General features: G+C 39.1%; 1 protein-coding gene across 1 annotated transcript in view; it reads right to left on the bottom strand.

The window, feature by feature from the left end:
• Positions 1-3284, bottom strand: part of WWP1 (WW domain containing E3 ubiquitin protein ligase 1) — a 37188-nt gene extending 33904 nt beyond the window's left edge. The window contains exon 1 of the mRNA XM_009891866.1: positions 3192-3284. Coding sequence (XP_009890168.1) covers positions 3192-3261 — 70 coding nt within the window. The 5' untranslated portion in view covers positions 3262-3284. The remainder of the gene's footprint in view (positions 1-3191) is intronic.
• Between the last annotated feature and the right edge of the window lie 18398 nt (positions 3285-21682).

Here is a 21682-nt window from a genome sequence, read left to right on the forward strand (position 1 = left end):
TTGAAAATAATACTTCCCTGTTACTTTTCTGTATGGTACTTGCTAATTCAAAAATAAATGGAAGTTAACTAAACTGTCTGAAAAAGAGACAAAAAAGGTCTGTCACATGTTTCTGGATTACAATATTCTGAGACGTACATTAGTTACTTAAAAGTTAGTGGGATGCAACCATCCAAGATTCTCAAGGCATTAGCCACAGACTTTGACTTAATTTCAATTAGAAGGTGCACACTTAACTCCCTCACATTTGAAAAGTCCAGCCTAAGTCATGTGTCACATGTCATAAAAGAGAACCGCAGCCTTGGTAACAATGAAAGATTAAATGCAGAAGGCTAAAAACATAATTCCACACATGGGTCACGTTTTTTCATCTGAAATTATTATATATTTTTAAGTTTTAAAAACCTCTATTTCTTCCACATTTTTTCCTCAATATAATGCTTTCTAAATGCAACTGCTACATTTGTTAAAACATAGGTATTTAGTCATAATATTGAAGCTTCCTTTTAGTTTCCTCCATTTGATCTGATTATGTTTTAAGTCATTAAATTTTCAATCCCCAAACATGAAAGGAGACCATTACCATTTTTTTGGTTAGGACTCCTTTAAAAAAAAAAAATAGGAGTACATAACAAATATTAGTAAAAAAATACAAAAAGAACTAACAAGACAAGATATCATGCCAAGTATATTTGAAAAAATACTGATGGCAAAACTTGTTGGCAACATGCCATAACCTTCCAAACTCCAACAACTTACCACTCCATATGAATTTCCCTGTCTACAAAATGAGTATATGCTAATAGCTGCCTTTATAAAAGTGATTTTTAAGTATAGTTTAAATACAGTTTTAAGTATAGTTTTTATAGCTTTATAGTTAACTTTATAGTTAAGTATAGTTTTAAGTATAGTTTAAGTATAGTTCTTGTCTATAGCATAGTCATGTAGTGACAAGACGAGGGGGAATGGCTATAAACTGGAAGAGGGCAGGTTTAGATTAAGCATTAGGAAGAAGTTTTTCACTTTGAGGGTGGTAAGGCACTGGAACAGGTTGCCCAGAGAGGTTGTTGAGGCCCCATCCCTGGAGGGGTTCAAGGCCAGGCTGGACGTGGCCTTGGGCAGCCTGGTCTAGTGGGAGGTGTCCCTGTCCATGGCAGGGGGGTTGGAACTCGATGATCTTCAAGGTCCTTTCCAACCTAAACCATTCTATGATTCTATGAAATACATGTCTAGATTCTACAGCAACATAAACTAATCTGAGCATAAACCAGTGTAGGTCAGTCCCACATTCCTCTCTCTCCCACTTCTTTCTCTGCCACTGGTGTTCCTCAGATCTTGCAATAAAGACTGGTTAGAGAACTAAACCTTCAGAAAACAAATCCTAAAAATCCTAAAAATTGTAAAGATTTCTTCCCACTTCAATCCTTGAACCAGATCTCTTGAAGTCAAGAGAAGCTCAAGTGCCAGAAAAACACAAGACTACTTGCATAAGGAGAGGTACAGTACAGGATATCAAAACGGTAATTTGTGCATACATAGATCTGAAGTTACAGGAAATTTGTGCAACTCAGTTTGTTACAGTTATACATATTCAAACTACAGGTGGCCCCATCTATGCTATTAGTTATTGCCAGTTTTGATGATTCATCACATTATCAAGTTACGTGATTCTTACACAACGTTAATCAGTTTTAAGGTTCCTCTCTTATCTAATTTGATAAAATATCCATTTTGGGGACTCTCCAACAATGTATTTTTTTCTCAGACATCTGGCTATTTTTTCTCAGATTACCTGGCTATCTTTGGACCATCCAGAATGATGTATCTTTCTTGAGATGCAGCTTTTTTTAAGACATGGTACCTTACTCATCTTTTTTCCAAATTTTGTTCAAGATAGCCTTAATATATTCTTGGTCATGCACTCATTTTTACTTCAGAGTTCCCAGATTTCTCAGGATCCCTGGGAAATTCAAGTTATTCATCTATGGCAAAATAATACATACATACACACACATGCATTTATGTGTATATACATATTTATGCACAGTATCTTACTACTTGCTGGTAACATTTACACTTTTAACTACTGCCATAATTAGCTATCAAACTTGTTTACCTAGATGCATTTTGCTTATCTTCAGACTACAAGAAGTCTTTGTTCTGCTCTGCCATCCCACAGAGAAATCCGCTAAGACTGACACTGACTGTCACATCCCTGACCGGTTCTTATCCACGAGTAGCAAAATGCATAACCTACTTGGCCTGTTCAAGATCTATTGACAAAAGTGTACCCAACACAATCAGAAGTATCCAGAATTGCTTGTATCCCACTTGTGTTCCCTTCCAGCAGATACTGAGATGGCTGAAATCTAACTCGAACTATGAGAATGAGCACAGCAAAAGGAAAAAAGTAAACAGTCACAAGATGCAACACAGTAAATTCCAATTGGATACAAGGAAAAATATTTCCACAGTGATGTAGTTTATCACCAGAACAAGCCACCCAGGAAAGCTGTGTAATCTCCAGCCTTTGAGATGCTGAAAATTCAACTGGATAATACCCTGAGCAACCTGATCAAAGGTAGCCCTGCCTTCAGCAGAAGAGTGTACTAGGAATCCCCAAAGGTCCCTTCCAACCTAAATTATTCCATATGGCTGTCTAATCAAACCTACTCCCCTGAGATAATACAGAATACCTATGTTATTCTCAAAAAATGTTTACCTGACAGGTAATCAAAGACGTTAGGCTTTTGAAAGGCTAGCAGATTTTGTAATCTCCTCTAGTTCTTCACCAGCTTCACTATAACACTGCACCCATTTTCAGCTTGGGATTCACTACAACCGTCCATCTTTTTTGTAGAATTTCAATATTTTATCTTCCCTACAAAGAATTTGTGTCATTAATTATTTGTTCCCAAGTGAAATTCCTTACATTTGTCCCTACTGCTGTACTGAATCTCTTTTTTTTCCTAATTTGAATAGATCATTAAAGCCTGCCATCCAACTCGCTGTATAACTACCTAGCTTCAATTCATCTACATATATTATAGTCATACTCTTAACTGTAACATTCATGTTATTAATTAAAATATTAACTACATTGATCCATTTTTCACACTCACTTCAAAGATTGCGTTTTAGAATACATATGTTTTCCTGTAAAAATCCCCATGATACAAATCACTACTTGCCTGTTACTTGCATCTGTAATCTTCCATTATGGTTGTGACTTGTATCAGATCTCGGTGAGGCTGTGGCCATGTCAGAGGTTTAGGCTTTAGCCTAAAAAAAAGCACACAGGTAGCTTACTACAGAGCACTTACCTCTGCATGTTAGTTACAAATATTAAATAAAATATTCAACTAATCAGCAAGTTACCAAATATTACTTAGGTATGGCAGAATGCATTATTCCATAGCACCAGTTAAAAAAAAACAAAATTACTTTGGAAATTCGTCCCAAGTTACCTTTGACGATGCCAAAACACTTCAGTAATGCACACATTTATGCAGTTCAGAATAACAGTATATAAAAAAAAAATTGGTATCAATAATAATATGGGAACAGTTGTCACCAAATTTTTTTGATCATGGACCTGTATCAGTAAAATATTTTTGAGCACACACCCCCAATATGTGTATATTTAGTACAGTAGTACCTATACATAATTTATAAATAATGTATTATGTACATTATGAAACACATAAAAATAGAAATTAAAAAGGATGAGATAAAGATAAAATAAACAATGTTTTAAAATATTTTTTGTTATTAATGGTACAAAAAACCTTTTTGCTCTCACTCATCTCTCACTTTTTTTGTGAGAGCCTGTGATTGAATATGCTTCATAACTTTTTGAAATGTTGGCATAACACTTTGTAATACAGTGATTTGAAGGTCTGGTTCTAAATTTAATTTATTCCAATACTTGGTTTTAATGGTTGTCATAGCTGGAAAAGACAATTTACAAAGTTACGTACATCCAAATGAAAGTGCATCACTAGCTCCACTTACTAAATCATGATACTCATTTTTCATTCCCATCCACTAATTATGCATAAGTGTTTCTTGAAATTTGGCCAGTAAATTTTAATCTTTCCTGATGTAAATCAGTTGTTATTGCAAACTAATGGAAGGTGTTGCATTTTTATATTTTAACAAATGGGTTCAAAATCCCCTGAAACTCTTCATTTGGAAGACTTTTGAACAGGTGAAGATCTCTGTTTCCAAGTTTAAGTGTACAAACATAAGTTTTTATAGATGACACAGATCTTGTCTTGCAACAAAATCGCACAGCAATGGAAACATTTCCAAACACCCTTTTTCAAAATGCTCTCTCCATAGCACAAGTTTCTTTCAAAAAAGCAGACACCTGCTCGCTCATTGTTAAAATGTCACCTTCACCATGAAGGGACATGTTAAGTATCTTTTTTTTTTTTTTTTAAATACCTGTTAAGCAGCATACTACTGACAGCCAGTTGCCATCACAGAACAGACCAGCAAATTCAGAATACTTGTCTTTTTGTAAAAGAAAAATGTGTAAGTAATCTTTAAGTTTTACAACTCTTCTAAGCACTCTGCCATGATAATCAGCAAACTTCTGCATGGTACAAAAGACTTTCATGGTCACCCCCCATGCGATTGCAAATTACTGTAAAGACTCTACTCTTTAAAGGTCTTGTTTTCATACAATTAACCACATTGATGTCATACTGCAGCACTTTGTGTACTTCTGGCTCCAACTTCTTTGTTGCCTGCCTATAGAATCATACAATCATAGAACCGCTTTGGTTGGAAGAGACCTTTAAGATCATCAAGTCCAACCATTATCTTAGCACTGCCAAGTTACCACTAAACCATGCCCCTCAGCACCACATCTACACATCTTTTAAATACCTCCAAGGATGGAGACCCAACCCCTTCCCTGAGCAGCCTGTTCCAATGCTTGATAACCCTTTCGGTGAAGAAATTTTTCCTAATATCCAATCTAAACCTCCACTGGCGCAACTTGTGGCCATTTCCTCTTGTCATGGGAACACAGAATCATAGAATGGCTTAGGTTGGAAGGGACCTTAAAGATCATCTAGTTCCAACCCCCCTGCCACAGGCAGGGACACCTCCCACTAGACCAAGTTCCTCAAAGCCCCATCCAACCTGGTCTTGAACACTTCAAGGGATGGGGACTCTACAACTTTCCTGAGCAACTTGTTCCAGCGCTTCACCACCCTCATAGTGAAAAATTTCTTCCTAATACCTATTCTAAATCACCTGCTACTTGGGAGAAAAGACCTACCCCCACCTCGCTATAACCTCCTTTCAGGTAGTTGTAGAGAGCAATAAAGTCTCGCCTCAGCCTCCTTTTCTCCAGGCTAAACAACTCCAGTTCCCTCAGCTGCTCCTCGTAAGACTTCTGCTCTAGGCCTTTCACCAGCTTTGCATGACGCAGCACCATGACATGTGGTGCTCTCCTTGTAACCCTACCCCAGAATCCTTTTTTACTTCAGTCAAAGCAGCCACTCCATCAGTGGTTAACTGACAGATTTTTTTTTTCCATTTAAAAAAATATGTTGTTATTAAAGAAGTCATTTACTGTTAAGAACATAACTTCTCTGGTACATCTTTCCTTAGTGATTTAGATATTTGTGTATTTCATTACCGACACAGAATCTAGCATCTACCATAAGCTGAGCCATGTTACAAATATCTATACTTTCACCTGACTGTACAACAAGCCTCCCACGCTATGCATTTTGTTCTAATATTTGTTTCTTCAAATCTTTGGCAATGTTTTCCAGACATCTTCCAACAGTGTCTGCTGACAAAGGAATGCATTTTAGTTTGTGACCATATTGTTTTCCATGTATTATATCAGACATTTTTACTGCAGCAGGAAGATCAAGTGTTTCCCCAACAGTATGAGGATTCTAAAGATCTATCATTAAGCTTAGTGAAACCTTATAAAGTACTGGACTGAGTATCACAAAACTTTGATATCACAAAACATTGCTGAAAAAACTGTAGAGGGTTGTCTTCATGTTCTGAATACTTAGTTTTTAAATGCCTTAATTGTGATGGCTTCATATTACTGTTAGCTGACATCTCAGGATAAAATACTATCTTAGGGTGACATTCATCATTAACGACAGTGGATGTACATCTGTATTTCAAACAGCCTTCTTGATAAACCCACATTTTTTTGGCCAACATCTTGTCAGATCTAACTGCCATTGTTTTTAGCTCATAATGCGGCTCAGCAGGAGCTCATATTAGAAGTAGCAGAAGTGTCAGCTCTGCCATGTTCTTGTTCACTTGTGCTCACATTATTAGTATTACCTTCAAACTGTGGTCTCTTTGAAGGGGTTCTTTCAAGCCACTTACCCATTCTGTGAGTGTTAGTTTAGTTAAAACTAGAAAATATAATCCATAAATCCACCTAACTGAACACACATAAACTGCTGTGACCCCTCCATGTTGTGAAACACCGAATCTTCCCTCAGAACACCTTGCAAACCATACACAACATATCTGACATACAGACCGAGTGAAGGTGCCAGTGCACGAACGTATATTAAATAGAGCTTAATTTCCTTCTTATATTTCAGACAAAATGTTAAGTCCTAATATTTTCTTCCCACACCTCAATGAATGGTCTTGCACACCCCGCTTTGGAGGCCACTGATATGGAAGACATTAAAGAAGCAACACATGCAATCAATTCTGTGGCAAGTAAACTCAAATTCTTCACAAAAAAACCAAGATCTGCAATCTAGTTCTAATCATGCATTAAGAAATAAGTTTAGGTATACTTTTGTAACTGACAAATTATAGCTATTTTTACTGGGTTTTTTCCTCCTACTGTTCAACGTGCATAGATCTAAAATGCTAGGGGGTTTTCTGATTTTTATTTTGTTGGTTAGGTGGTTGGGTTTTGTGGTGCTTTTTAGCTCTACTCCTAGCATGCACAAAGCAAAACAAATATTGAAATACAGAAATAAACTGTGTCAAAGTCCTCAGGTAGACAGTTCGTTGCCTAATCAACTCAGACTTCAGGTGCTCATTTATCTGCAAGGCATACCACCTGCCCTAGCCTGAGTTTCTGGCTCTGCTTGCTACTAAGCTGCTAACTGCATTTGGCATACACATATTTGCCAGTCTCCTGATAACAGGGAAATGACAACTCACTACACTTAGATTTGCATCACTCCCCTGGAAGGAATGACCATGATGGCTGGGAGAAATTATTACAATGTCAGGGAGATCCCAACAGTGGATGGAGATGAAACAAAGCTAAGCTTCAGGTTGGCTGGGCTGCATGTTTCTGCAATAACTACATGACTGCATCCCACATCAACAGTGCCCTGACGTTCTGTTTCTGCCCCTGCAAAATTAACATTCTTCTCTAACAGAAGTCTGTGTTGTATTCTTGCCAATGTGGTACACCTAGGTACATTTACACAGCAATGATTACAGTTCCAAATTTGTAGTATGTTTTAAACAAAATACTGCATTAACACATATGTCAAATACTATTTTGAAAAACAAAATATATGGAAGTGCAAAAAAAAGTATTTAATTTTTTTTAAATAAACATAGCTTTTTAGCAATATGTGAAAAAAAGTGTTATATCATATTCTATATTCAAAAGAGTTTTACTGAACAGAGCAAAGTAGTTGAACTGACTGAGTCTGATCTCATCATGTTCTAAAGGTTCCAAAGTTGCAGCTCCCCCACCGTTGTTTAACTGATAAGGTATTAAGAACTGGTTAGGAATTAATGGGGACAGAAACATTAAATATTCTCTAAGTTTTAGTAACTCCTTTTTCTGGAATACATCACCGGTTGTACTAATCAGTAACTATCCAAACTCAGCTACTAACATTTTTAAATTAACAGGTTATTGTCTAATCAGCTCTGATGCAGGTTGGTTCTCCTGGGAGAGGAGAGAGCCTGCTCACATCATGATGTTTGTAACTTTCATCCAAGATCCAAGAAGCTACTCCTATCATATTATTGAAAAAAACAAACAAACAAAAAACAGTCTTCACTGCCTGATGCACACTGGGTCACACTCACTCCCAGTCAAACACATAATTCTTCCAGGTAAACAAAGCCTTCAGGAAGAAAAGTTGGGCAAGTTACATTGTACAAGATGAAGGATCTTATCTAGAGCTTTGGACACCTATTACTCCCTGAAGGCTGGTCTGGATATATAGCAAATGCTGCTGCACTAGTGAAGAAGAGAAGCATAATCCAAAACTTAACCCCTCAGCCTTTGACAGGAAAATTACTACCATGATGCAGCCATGGAGGGGAGAGGCAGGGATGGGACATGGAACGACAACCCCATTTATCACATGAACGTTTTGCAGTAGTAATAAAAACAGTACTCGAGACATTGTGTCAGGTACTAGTCATATTCAAGAAAAGGACAGGACATGAAAAGCACTACTGAGAGAATAAAGACAATGAAAGAGCAGTCTAACAATAAGAAAGACTAGAAGTAAATCTGCTCATGATCTAGAAATATATCAGGAACATGTAGAAAACAAAAATAAAGACTATTGAATTAAAAGAATAGTGTTGATATAAATGCTCCGAAAAAAATCTCAAGTTTCTGGGAGGCAAGGCTGCAGCAGAGAGAGCGAGCAAGTATATACTGTATGAAACTAAGCAGGGACAGTAAAGTAGCCACATAGCAGAGGGACTGACAGACTTCCACTAGGATGGGATTACACCATCACTCTCTTGCCTCATTAGAAGTAAAAATTTTCATAAAATGAGAAACATTAAAAAAAGTTCTACAACTAGAAATTCTTCAAATACTGAAAAAACGGAAGTTTCAAGGACTAGCAGTCTCCCATCTTTATGATAGAAGAAACTATGTCTGCGTGGCCAAAAATAACCAAAATTTCAACTAAACAAGTTGTCTGATCTTGGTGACGGAGTGTATGGGATGGCAATTACATGAAGTGAAGTGAAGAGACTGAGAAGTTTCACAACCAGGGACAATATCAAAAGCAAAATACCAGTACTTTCTTGATCGAATTTGCAAGAAAAAGTCTACATAAGAAAGAAAAACAGGTGGTAAAGAAACAATGAAAGATTTTCTTTTTTTTAAGTAAACAATTTTTTAAAGTTTTATGTCAAATAATGCAAGTCCTAACCACTAATGGGCAAGGGAACACTATGTCCTATGGGCACTATTTACCACTTTCTTGCATCATGCACATCATGCACTTTTTTTTTCCCTCAGCCCTAAATCCCTTTTTCTTGTTACTCAAAATAAATGTCTAGTTTGGCTACTGAACATGTTGATTGAGGGTTAAAATCTTTGAGGTTATCTCCACATAGTCTTAAAAAGAGGATTACATACAACAATGTAACAGTCACCACCCTTGCAGTCATAATCTTCCTGAAAATCAGGGGATTAATTCTAACAGGGCTATAGTCACCACACATTCCCAAATATGAACTTGCTACACCTCTTTATTCAACTTCTTTCATCAGAAAGTCTAAGGTTGGAAACAAATTTCTTGATCTGAAAATAAGAACAAAGAATAAAATCAGAAAAGAAAAAAAATAAGAAAAGAAAAAAGACCTTATCTTATCTCGGATGCAAATAAATAAATTCATTTTCATTCAGACTTCCAAAATCCAGAATGTTTATTCAATTCTGATTTGAAAGTCTATTTCACTATTTAACAACAATAAAAATGGTGACAATTGCTAATCTCAGGAGGATCATTAAATTTAAGTGAACACTCCCAGCACCAAGACGGCTTTAATTTTCATACATTCTGATCATATCTCTACCAAAGTCACAATTTTTTTCTAATTTTGTTACAGCAAATTGAATGTATGTCTAATTAACTGATTTAAAAAAAAAAAGTCACAGATGTTAACTGTATTCCTTACAGAGAAAACCAGTAATTCTATATCATTAATAAAGTTAAGGATGTCTTCTTTTGACATTGGGGAAGTTTAATCTCAGAAACTGGTTACACACAAATAGAGACCAGATCTGGTTCAGACCTGTAGAAGAATCTGTAGACTCAAAAAGGTGTTGGCCTTTATTTAACTGAGCAGGATAGTAAAGGATCTTTTCTACAACTCATCTTGCCTACAGCAACACTAACAAAAAAGTTCTAAGACTTGATACTCCTGTTGTGGTTTAACCCCAACCAGCAGCTAGAACCACGCAGCCGCCCACTCACTCCCCCCTTAGTTGGGATGGGGGAGAGAATCAGAAGAGTAGAAATGAGAAAAAAACTCGTAGGTTGAGATGAAGGAAGTTTATTAGGTATAGCAAAAGCCATGCATGCAAGCAATGCAAAACAAGGAATTCGTTCACTACTTCCATCGGCAGGCAGGTGTTCAGCCATGCCCAGGAAAGCAGGGCTCCATCGGGTGTAGCGGTTTCTCGGGAAGACTAACACCGTAGCTCTGAATGTCCCCCCTTCCTTCTCCTTCCCCCAGCTTTATATACTGGGATATCCCTTTGGTCAGTTGGGGTCAGCTGTCCCAGCTGCGTCCCCTCCCAGCTTCTCATGCCCTCCCAGCCTGCTTGATGGCAGCACCCTGTGAGGAGCAGAAAAGGCCCTGACAGCCTAGCAATAACCAAAATACATTAGTGAGCTTTCATCACTGTTTCTCATCCTAAACCCAAAACATAGCACTACACCAGATGCTTGCAAGAAATTTAACTCCATCCCAGCTGAAACCGTGACACGCTCCCTAAACCTACAGCTTTGGTCACCAACAACTAGAATTACAATAATATTTACACCTAGGCAAATAGAGAACTTTAAAGTCAAAGTTTTATCTTCCTGACCTCCACAAGCCCGCTTGCTACTTTAAGAACTAATGGAAAGACTATACTTATCAGCAAAGGGTATACTCCACAAACACCAATATGGCCATCTGAGAACCACTGAACTTTCTGCTTGATGTGGTGACAAAAAACATTGTTCTTGACAAAAATTTGATCTGTCCTCTTCCATTTCAGATGTCCTTTTCATTTTTACAATCTACTGTTACAGGCTAATTCAAAATGTCTGCAATTCCATTCTCCTTTCCGACCAAATATAGGGTAACCAGGAACATACTGTTAAGTCCAGGAGGTACTTTTATATGTGATGGACTAGGGATACAGAAAAGAGACATTACGTAGGCCAAGGTATTAGCTTTTACTAACCAGTAAGTTATCGGTGTATATAAGGGGAAAAAAACCCTGTCCTGTGAACAGAAGCTTTCAGCAAAAAGCTGTATTAATGGACATCTTACATATTTAATCAAAATATCTGCTGGTTTGATTCCTTTCAATAGGATGGCAGAATTTAAAATATGCACACATCATTTTACAATCCTCATTTTCAGGTATAATTAATTAAATATAAAGATGGCAAAATGGTACCTTGACATGTTACAGACATTTAAAGGTTTCCTTCATGTATGCACTATGTTACATTCACTCTTAAGGAACCAAATTATTTGAACAAAAGGACAAACTTTAAGACAAGGAAAAAATTGTTTAGTCATACCATTGGTTTAATTATCTCACATTACACATTCTTCTAGCTAGCAAGGAGTTTAAAAAGCATTATATTTAGTTGCAAATGAACGTATTGCAACAGTCCCACAGCCATTAAGTCCCCCTTAAAATTACTAGAAGTTGCACAAATTTTAAGGGATTTTTTTTTTTTTAATGTCAAATAGTAAGCCTTGACATTTTTTAATGTATTGAAATTAAGTAATGGAACAAGAACTACAGACTAATAAAGCATCATCAGGCAGCATGTCTTGCTTTGTCTCTCTTATACACATACTGAAAGAAACACAGCCCAGTAGCAAAAACCAATAACCAGTGCTCTGATCTGTGACTCCCCCTAGACATAGACAAGGAAGGCAAAGTCCAAGTTACACAAACAGCTCTAACCTTTGTTTTCTAATCTGAATGCTTTACACTGAAGGGCTTCCATTTTTTCAATTTACCTCAATAGCTTGGTTTATATGACACTGAAATGTTACGTTTTTTTCACAGACCTCATGAGTCAAGTTCCTTGTCTTCTGGCACTCTGCTTTTGCCCAACCACAAGCTACCAATTCCCAATCACACTTCTTTTCTAAAATGCATTAATTTAATCACGTCCTGTTTTTTAAACCCCTTATTTTTTGCTGTTTTCACCTTTGCTACGTTTAATTTTCAGTCCTATGTATACATTTGTCTTTGATTTCACACCTAAATAATTTTGATTTTTTCTGATAATTAATTAATAAATAATTAACCCACCACAGAAGTACACATGAAAGCCATATGTTACGAAATAAAAAATAAAGATTGGAACCACGCAACATGCATTTCTCCATGAGTTTTTTTAACTATGTCTTAAAATTATGCATCGTGAAGATGAAAGAACCGGTGGCATTACTAGTCCTAACTTCTGTGACAGTATGCTCAAGAGAGGAAAGGTTGTTAACTTTAAGAACCCCTGTGAAAACAATTTAAACTACAGTCCTATGCTCAAACTGAAGGCAAAACATGGCACAAGACATATTCAGAACCATAAAACATAGAACTTTAATAATTAACTTTGAAATTTGTAAGATGGAGTGAGTAGTATTGAACGGTGTCCTTACCGATGAAGTATCATTTGTAAAAGTATTTTAAATAGTAGTATAAGTCACTGTTTAATAGCTTAGAAAATATGAGAAATTGAGACCAGGTTTTCAGTGATCACCTAAGATAATACTGCTAAGAGCACTGATTTTATTTCTCATTGCACAAGGGAAACACCATCACAGTACTTTTAGGACAGGATTTTAATAAGACCATCATTTGCTGAGTAACAAATTATTTTCTGTAGCACCTACTGCTGGTTTTAAACTTCAGTCAAACAAATACTGATGGACTGAAATGCATGTCTCCACCTTAAGAAAAAAAAAAATAAAAAATCCAGGATACTGTTTATTAAAATGAAAAATTAGCAATTTTAAACTACTTAACAGAATACATAGCTATTTGTCATGATGGTAAGATTCCTGCAGATTGCTTTAGTACTTACTTCTACTTACTAGTAGTTTCCTTAATTCCTTGGATATTGGTGAGTTTGAAAAAAAATATGTGTAAAAAAAAAAAGATAAACCCCAAGTCTTTATGACTAAAGAAGTAAACGTAACGCTACTGTGTTCTATCAGACTTATAAATATTACCTATGCAAACAAATCTGGAAGTCTTGAAAGAACAGTAGCAAGTGCTGTTCAAAACATTTGCAACAGTAAGACATTGTATGCTAATAATGAACATTGGAAAAATTTTTTAAGTCAGTGGTCTAGTCAGAGCGCTCTTAGCGCCAAACATTGATCCAATAAACCACATATTCACTATATATAGTACCAAATCACAAAAATCACAGAAGGGTTGAGGTTGGAAGGGGCCTTTGGAGGTCATCTAGTCCAAGCCCCCTGCTCAAGCAGGGCCACCTAGAGCCAGTTGCCTAGGACTGTGTCCAGATGGCTTTTGATTATCTCCAAGGGTGGAGACTCCACAACCTCCCTGGGAAACCTGCGTCAGTGCTCAGTTACCCTGAGCAAAAAGTGTTTCCTGATGTTCAGAGAGAACCTCCTGTGTTTCAGTTTGTGCTCATTGTCTCTGATCCTGTCACTGGGCACCACTGAAGAGCCTGTCTCCATCCTTTTTGGACCTGCCCTTCAGGTATTTATACACATCGATGAGGTCCCCCCAGGTCGTCTCCAGGCTGAACAGCCCCAGCTCTTTCAGCCTTGCCTCAAAGCAGAGGAGCTCCAGTGCCTTAACCGTCTTCATAACCCTTCGTTGAACTCTCTCTGGTATGTTCAAGTCTCCTGTACTGAGGAGCCCAGCACTGGGCACAGGACTCTAGGTGTGGCTTCACCAGCGCTAAATAAAGGTGAAGGATCACCTCCCTCAGCCTGCTGGAAATTCTTTGTCTAATGCAGGCCAGGACAGCATTCACCATCTTTGCCCCAAGGGCACATTGCTGGCTCATGTTCAACTTGGTCTCACCCAGGACCCCCAGGTCTTTTACTGCCAGCAGAATGTCTTGCTTCTTCCTGTTAAAACCCAAAAGTACTACCAAAGCCATCTTCAACTGACAATATCACTCACTCCATTACCTAGGAGTAGCTTACAAGCATTCTCAAAAAAAAAGGAATTACTTGAGGCTGAGAGGACTGAAAAAAGACCCAAAAATGTTAAGTAGTAAATCCAACTTCAACAATACAAAGGAGAACAAACCTATGAGAAAGTCCTCATACTTTCTGTTAACATCAGCACACTTTTTTGGAATGGACCTTCAGACCAACCAAAACAATAAGGGACAGAGTAGCATTTCATTTCTCAAGTTTTCACCGAGCCCACAGCACATACTGATATGCATAGATATACTAGTGGCTTCCTTAGGATCTGCTTCGACATTAGTAGAATTTCAGCTTCAGTAGTCCCCTCCTTGGGGTCTGTGAGGCCTTGTCAGCAAGGCAAGGCATTAGTTCTTCCAGACAACTAACAGCTTCTCCAGAGATACTTCAATATTCATGATACATTGCAAATATTTTGTTTCAAGTTGCCAACCCTACAGCAGACCTACATAGACCTGAACTGGAAAGCAAACTGCCATTCTTCTTAAATCACAGAACATCCAGAGATGGAAGAGACCCAGGAGGATCATCAAGTCCAACTCCTGACTCCACACAGGGCAACCTAAAAGTTAAACAATGTATCAAAGAGTGCTGTCTGAACACTTCCTGACCTGGAAGCACTGGTCAGTTCCCAGAGCTATGATATCACTGGTATAAGCAAGACTTGGTGGACTGCATCCCTTGATCGGAATGCTGGGATAGAGGGTTACAGGCTGTTCAAGGCAGGCAAGTTGGAGGAGTTGCACTGTATGTGAGGGAGAGACATCTGATTGCACAGGCAGTTAGTGATGATGTGGTTGAGAGCCTCCAGATGAGGATTAGGGGGATGGAAAACAAAGGAGATGTAGTGGGTGTCTACCACTGATCCCCCAGCCAGGATGCTAGCACCGGCGAGTTATTCTACAGACAATTAGGATAAATCTCTGGAGCGGTAGTCCTTGTCTTTATGGCAGACTTCAACTTCTCAGACATCAACTGGGAATACCAGACTGCTGTGATGAGCAAGTCTGGGAAATTCTTGACGTTTGTGGAAGGTAACTTCTTGTCACATGTACTCCATGAGCCAACTAGGAAAGACCTAGACTTGTTATTTGTGAATAGAGAAGGACTGACAGGAGATGTGATGGTAGGGGGCTGTCTTGGCCACAGTGACCACAAAATGGTCAAGTTTAAGATATTCAGTGTAATGAGAAAAAAGGTCAGCAGAGTTGCTACCCTAAATTTCAAAAGAGCAAACCTCACACTATTCAGGGAGCTATTTAGGAAAGTACCCTGGGAATCTGCTTTTGAGGGCTCAGGAGTCCACAACTGCTGGTCAGTTTTTAAGAACCACATTTTAAAAGCACAGGAGCAGGAAATTCCAGTGTGTCATTAAGTCAAGCAAGCAGAGCAGAAGACCAGCTCAGCTAAACAGGGAACTCCTCATGGAGCTCCACAGGAAAAAGAAATTGTACAATCTCTGGAAGCAAGGTCAGGCTTCACAGTAAGATTATAGAGCTGTGGTTTCTATATGCAGGGAGAAGACACAAAAAGACAAAGCTCAATTAGCGTTGAAATTGGCCAGCGCTGTGTCAGATAACAAGGGCTTTTTTAAGTACATTAATAGGAGGAGGAGGTCTAAAGAAAACATTTGACCAATACTTGTTGAAGATCGTCACCTGACTAATAGGGATGAAGAAAAAGCAGAGGCATTCAATGCTCTTTTTGCCTCAGTCTTTAATAATACTAATAGACCTGCCCAGTCCTGAGTTGGAGGACTATGAGTGTGGGAACAGTGACTTTCCATTTGTGGACACTGAAATTGTAAGGGACCAGCTGAATGTTTACAAGTCCTGGGGCCTGATGGGATTCATCCCAGAGTACCAAAGAAGCTAGCAGATGTTATGGCAGGATCCCTCTGGATCATCTACCAAAAGTCTTGGTAGTCTGGGAGGTCGCTGCTGACTGGAAGCTACCCAATGTTATTCCAATTTACAGGAAGGTCATGAGGGATGATCCAGGAAACCTGTTAGTCTAACCTCAGTTCCTGGAAAACTTATGGAGAAGATCATACTGGGTACTATTGAAAGCCATTTAAAGAACAATGCAATCACCAGACACAGTCAACATGGGTTAAAGAGAAAGTCCTGTTTAACTAGTTTGATATCCTTCATAAGGTCAGTCACCTCATGGATGAAAGGAAGGTGGTGGACGTAGTTTTCCTGCATGTTAGTCAGGCTTTTGATACTGTCCCTCACAGCATCCTTCCGGATAAGTCATCCAACTGTGAGGTAAGCAGGTTCACGATGCACTGGGTGAAGAACTGGCTGAAGGGCAGATCTCAAAGGGTTGTAGTGAATGGGACTACAGCTGGCTGGCAGACAGTCACCACCAGTGTTCCTCAAGGCTCAATTCTAGGGCCAGTTCGGTTCACTGGATGGTGCTGTTGACTCTCTTGAGGGACAGGCAGCCTTGCAGAGGGATCTAGATAGATTGGGCAAGGATTAGTGGGATGAAGTTTAACGAGTCCAAATGCCAGATTCTGCACGTAGGACAGAGTAACACCAGACACAATTATAAATTGGGAGAGAGTAGCCCTGCAGAAAGGGATCTGGGGGTGCTGGTTGACAGCACGTTCAACATGAGTCAGCTGTGGGCCTGGGCAACCGAGAACACAAACTGCATCCTGGGGTGCATGAAACACAGTATAACCAGCTGGTGAAAAGAGGTGATTATCCCACTGTATTTAGCATTGGTGCAGCCTCACCTCGAGTACTATGTGCAGTTCTGGGCCTCGCAATTCAAAAAAGATGTGAAGGTCCCTGAAAGCATCTAAAGAAGGAGAACAAGGCTCATGAAAGGGCTTGGAAGGAATGTCCTACGAGGAGTGGCTAAGGACTTTGGGTTTGTCTAGTCTGGAGAAAAGGAAGCTCTCTACAGCTTCCTGAGGAGGGAAAGTGGAGAGGGAGGTGCTGATCTCCTCTCCCTGGTATTCAATGACAGGATGCGTGGGAATGGTTCAAAGATGCGCCAGGCAAAGTTTAGACTGGACATTGGGAAGCATTTCTTTACCAAGAGGGTCAAACACTGGAACAGACTTCCTAGTGAGGTGGTCAATGTCCTAAGCCTGTCAGTGTTTAAAAGGCATTTGGACAATGCCCTTAGCAACACGCCTTAGCTTTTGGTCAGCCCTGAAGCCATCATGCACTAGATGATCGTTGTAGGTCCCTTCCAACTGAAATGTTCTATTCTTGCACACCAACAGGCTTGGGGTCATGACCACTTCCTTGGGGAGCTTGTTTCAGTATGTGACCACCCTTTCAGCGAAGAACTTTTTCCAAATACCCAATCTGGACTTCCCCTGATGCAGTGTTAAGCCATTCCCTCACATCCTATCACTGGACACCAGAAGGAGATCAGCACCTCCTTCTCCACTCATCCTCATGAGGAAGTGGTCACCCCTCAGTCCCCTTTTCTCTAAGCTGAACAAACCGAATATCCTTCGCTGCTCCTTCTACGTCATGCCCTCTAAGTCAAACCATCTTTGTTGCTCTACTTCGGACACATTCTAATATTCTCCACACACCAGGTTTGATATTTATCTTTCTTAAGCCAACCTGTATGCAGTTCCCACCCTTCACCCCAGAAAACCAATCTTTATCCACTCATATTGGCACAGAGAGCAAGCTACACGCAAAAATATTTCATTTTCTATATTTTTTCAAGCACATTAACTGACAATTGTTTCCGATGCTGCAATATTAAGCTATGCATTATCTACAATACAGTGCCAGCCTCATATTATAGAATCATAGAATGGTTTAGCTTGGAGGGGACCTTAAAGATCACCTACTTCCGAACCCACTGACATGGACAAGGACAACTCCCACTAGACTAGGTTGCTAAAAGCCCCATCCAACCTGGCCTTGAACAATTCCAGGGATGGGGCATCCACAAGCTCCACGGGTAACCTGTTCCAGTGCCTCACCACCCTCACAGTGAAAAATTTCTTCCTAATAACTATTCTAAATCTTCCCTCTTCCATTTTCAAACCATTACCCCTCAACCTATCACTACATGCCCTTGTAAAAAGTCCCCCTCCGGTTTTCTTGTGGCCCCCCTTCAGATACTTGAAAGCTGCTATAAGGTCTCCCTGGAGTCTCCTCTTCTCCAGGCTGAACAAACTCAACTGCTTCAGCCAGTCTTCATAGGAGAAGTGCTCCAGCCCTCTGTTCATCTTCGTGGCCCTACTCTGGACCCGCTCCAACAGGTCCATGTCCTTCTTATGTTGAGGGCCCCAGAGCTGTACACAATATTCCAGGTGGGGTCTCACCAGAGCAGAGTAGAGGGGCAGAATCACCTCCCTCGACCTGCTGGCCACGCTTCTTTTGATGCAGCCCAGGATAAGGTTGGCCTTCTGGGCTACAATCACGCATTGCTGGCTCATGGTGAGCTCCTCATCAACCAACACCCCCAAGTCCTTCTCCTCAGGCCTTCTCTCAATCCGTTCTCTGCCCAGCCTGTATTTGTGCATGGGATTGCCCCAGCCACATGCAGGACCTTGCACTGGGCCTCGTTGAACTTCATGAGGTTTGCAGAGGCCCACCTCTCAAGACCATCCAGGTCAATTATATTAGGGTCTAAGAAAAAATACAGCACAATTACAGAGGTTTTAAGTAAATGTTTTTCAGAGTGTTAGGCAGGAGGTCCAAACAAATGACAGACTACGATTCCACTGCACACATCTGCCTGTTCTGCTTTGCCTTATACTTAGATTAGCAAAGACCTTTTTAGCCTGGTTTCCCAAGCAAACATCACATGTATGATTCATACTGTCCACCTGCTTCTTCCCACTCTTCCTTTCATCTCCATCCCTCTAAATGAATCTGTTCACCACCAAATTCAATTAAAATAAACTGAGAAGTAACATCCTCTGATACACTAAATTACCACAAGCTTCAAGAAAAATCAACAGCTAGGTAAAAGAAAAAGACACAATTTCCTGCACTTGCGCAGCAAAGGGCTGCAGCATGAACTCAAGCTACCCATGCTGCTTGGTTCAAAGGCTACACAATCACCACCGACAGAGCTCTGAATCAGTCCAAGCTGAAGCTGTGATAGTGGCTTTTTTATTACAAGTAAGAAGGGTCTAGAATAGCAGAGGAAGAAGAGATTTGTGACATAAGAAAAATTTGCATGAAGCCTAGTTCCACTGCTCACAGAGCAACTTATCAGCAAAATATTTAGGGTACACCTGTCTTGTCAATCTTAATCATGGTGATGCTTCTAGGTCCTTCCACAATATCAAATAATTAAAAATATCACAGTGCCTCTTCTGTGTATTATAGGACCACATGCACAGTGAAATACATGGAGTAAATTACTTCCAGGTTGCTTGAACAGAACAATGGTAGTTAAAGGCTGACACTCCAACACATATGTCAAGAAATCAGGGAAGAGTATTTTCTCTCTTATTTTAACATTCAGCTGAATAGCCCTCATATCTGCCGGAATACATAATATGCTAGCTACACACTAGTCTTTAGCCTCTCTGGGTTGCCTTCTGCTATGGACAATCCTAACGGTTGGTATAAAATATTGTTTAGCAGACTTGCATCAAGAGCAATGTAAAGTTATATACTAAGATATAGCTCTAAAATATGGGCAGATTTAAGTATACCTACACTACAAAAAGAAAACATTACTGTAGTTACATGTAGGCACTTCCATATTAAATATCATTTCCATATTAATATGAAAAATGGAGAAGCATAGGCTTCAGAATAGGCAGGCAGCCTGAGCACATACCAAGAGTGCTCAGATAGCTTATAAAATCCACTCATAAGAATTCATGCCTGTCACCACCACCTTATTAGTCATGATATCCATGACTACTGTAAGCACATCTCTACTGCAGTCACAGCAAAATTAACAAACTGACAAAGACAACATTACAGATGTCAACCAAGAGTGTTGCTGTTTCTATTACACCCTCCCCCTTGTTTTTATGGGGATATGAAGAAACCGTGATTAAGGAATACCAATAATAGGAATACATTAATACTGCCTCACAGAATAGTCTCCCGGTCTCCCCATTGTTCTGATAAGTCAGTAGAAGACGACAATTCAAAAAGGGCAAGAGAAACCTACTCAGCATAGGGCTAAAATGGCAGAATGGGTCTTTGCACATTTTATATCAGTAAGAGATTTGATGTGATCCACCTCTCCTCAGTAACTCTAACTCAAAAAATAGCTCAAAGAGGTATAAGTAGAATTCACTGCATGTTCTCACTCTCTTTTCTCTGAATATTTGCTTTCTAAAATGTGCTAAGCAAGCCTCTTTCCAGCTGTCAATCTCAGTGCAAAAAACCTCTAAAATACGTCTGTCCTAATTCCAATCACAGACTGCACTGATCTTACCTATTACTACCTTAAAGCACTCATCCAAGCATTGTCACTTAATTTTTCAAAAATAGTCCTTCAGTCTCCACAGTGCTAGAGAATTCAACCTGATCCTTAATAAGGCTCCCAGATGACAGACAATTCTCACTTCTTAAAATAAAGAATTGCCTGCTTCTACTAATTATTTTCCAATATGATTCTAATCTGATTCCAGAATTTAACTACAGAAAAACTACAAGTTGACAACATGAAAATTAATAACATGTCTTATCAGAAGAGCTCAAAGCTTGACTTCTCAAGGGTCAATACTGGACCATGTCAATACATTTCATATTAGGTTTAACTCAACGTTACAAAGGGGCTATAAGAAAACTACTTAGACATTGTAGTAAAACAGTTTTTGAAATATTAGTAATTTTCATTTTAGTGAACAAATGGAGATGAGAAATACAGATACTGTCATGAGGGTCAGCATCCTCTCCAGTGAAAAACAAAAGACTAAGTTGTATAACCTAAAATCATTAACAGCTAATTCTTGAGAACAGTGCCTTGAAACCAAGCAACTACAAAAACCACACAGAAAAGGTCATCCAACTCGCCACTGAAAGAAATCAATTTTTAAAAATATTCCCTTATTCATGTTGATTTTCAAGGAACTTGTGAGGGCAGATATTAGACACAGAGGAATGACAAGAAAGGGAAGAGTCTACAGCATCCTTTACCCACATAACCTCCACTTGCATGATATGGTCAACACACAGATCTTCCTGCCTGAAGAGTATTAAGAATCCTTAGTTGTAAGTCTTCTTTCATATAAATCAGTCATTCTTGCTGTCCTTCTTCAGACCTTCTCCAGTTCTACTATGTAACTTTTAAGACACGGTAGAAAGTGGAAAAGACGAAAAAAAAGCACAAAGCATTCATTCAAGATAGGAATGCACTGTCGACATAAACAGTGGCTTAATGAGGTGGACTGTTTTATTCTTTATTCTATTCCTACATCTTCTACATCAATGTTCGAAATGCTCAGCTTTTAAGCTTGGGGTGGGGTGCCAATAAACATTTGGAAAAATGCTCTTATTTCCCCTCTGTTAACAGGGAGGGATTGAAACACAAAAATTTCAAGTAC

The sequence above is a fragment of the Charadrius vociferus genome, unplaced genomic scaffold (assembly GCF_000708025.1).
Source record: "Charadrius vociferus isolate BGI_N301 unplaced genomic scaffold, ASM70802v2 scaffold15, whole genome shotgun sequence".
Classification (NCBI taxonomy): Eukaryota; Metazoa; Chordata; class Aves; order Charadriiformes; family Charadriidae; genus Charadrius; species Charadrius vociferus.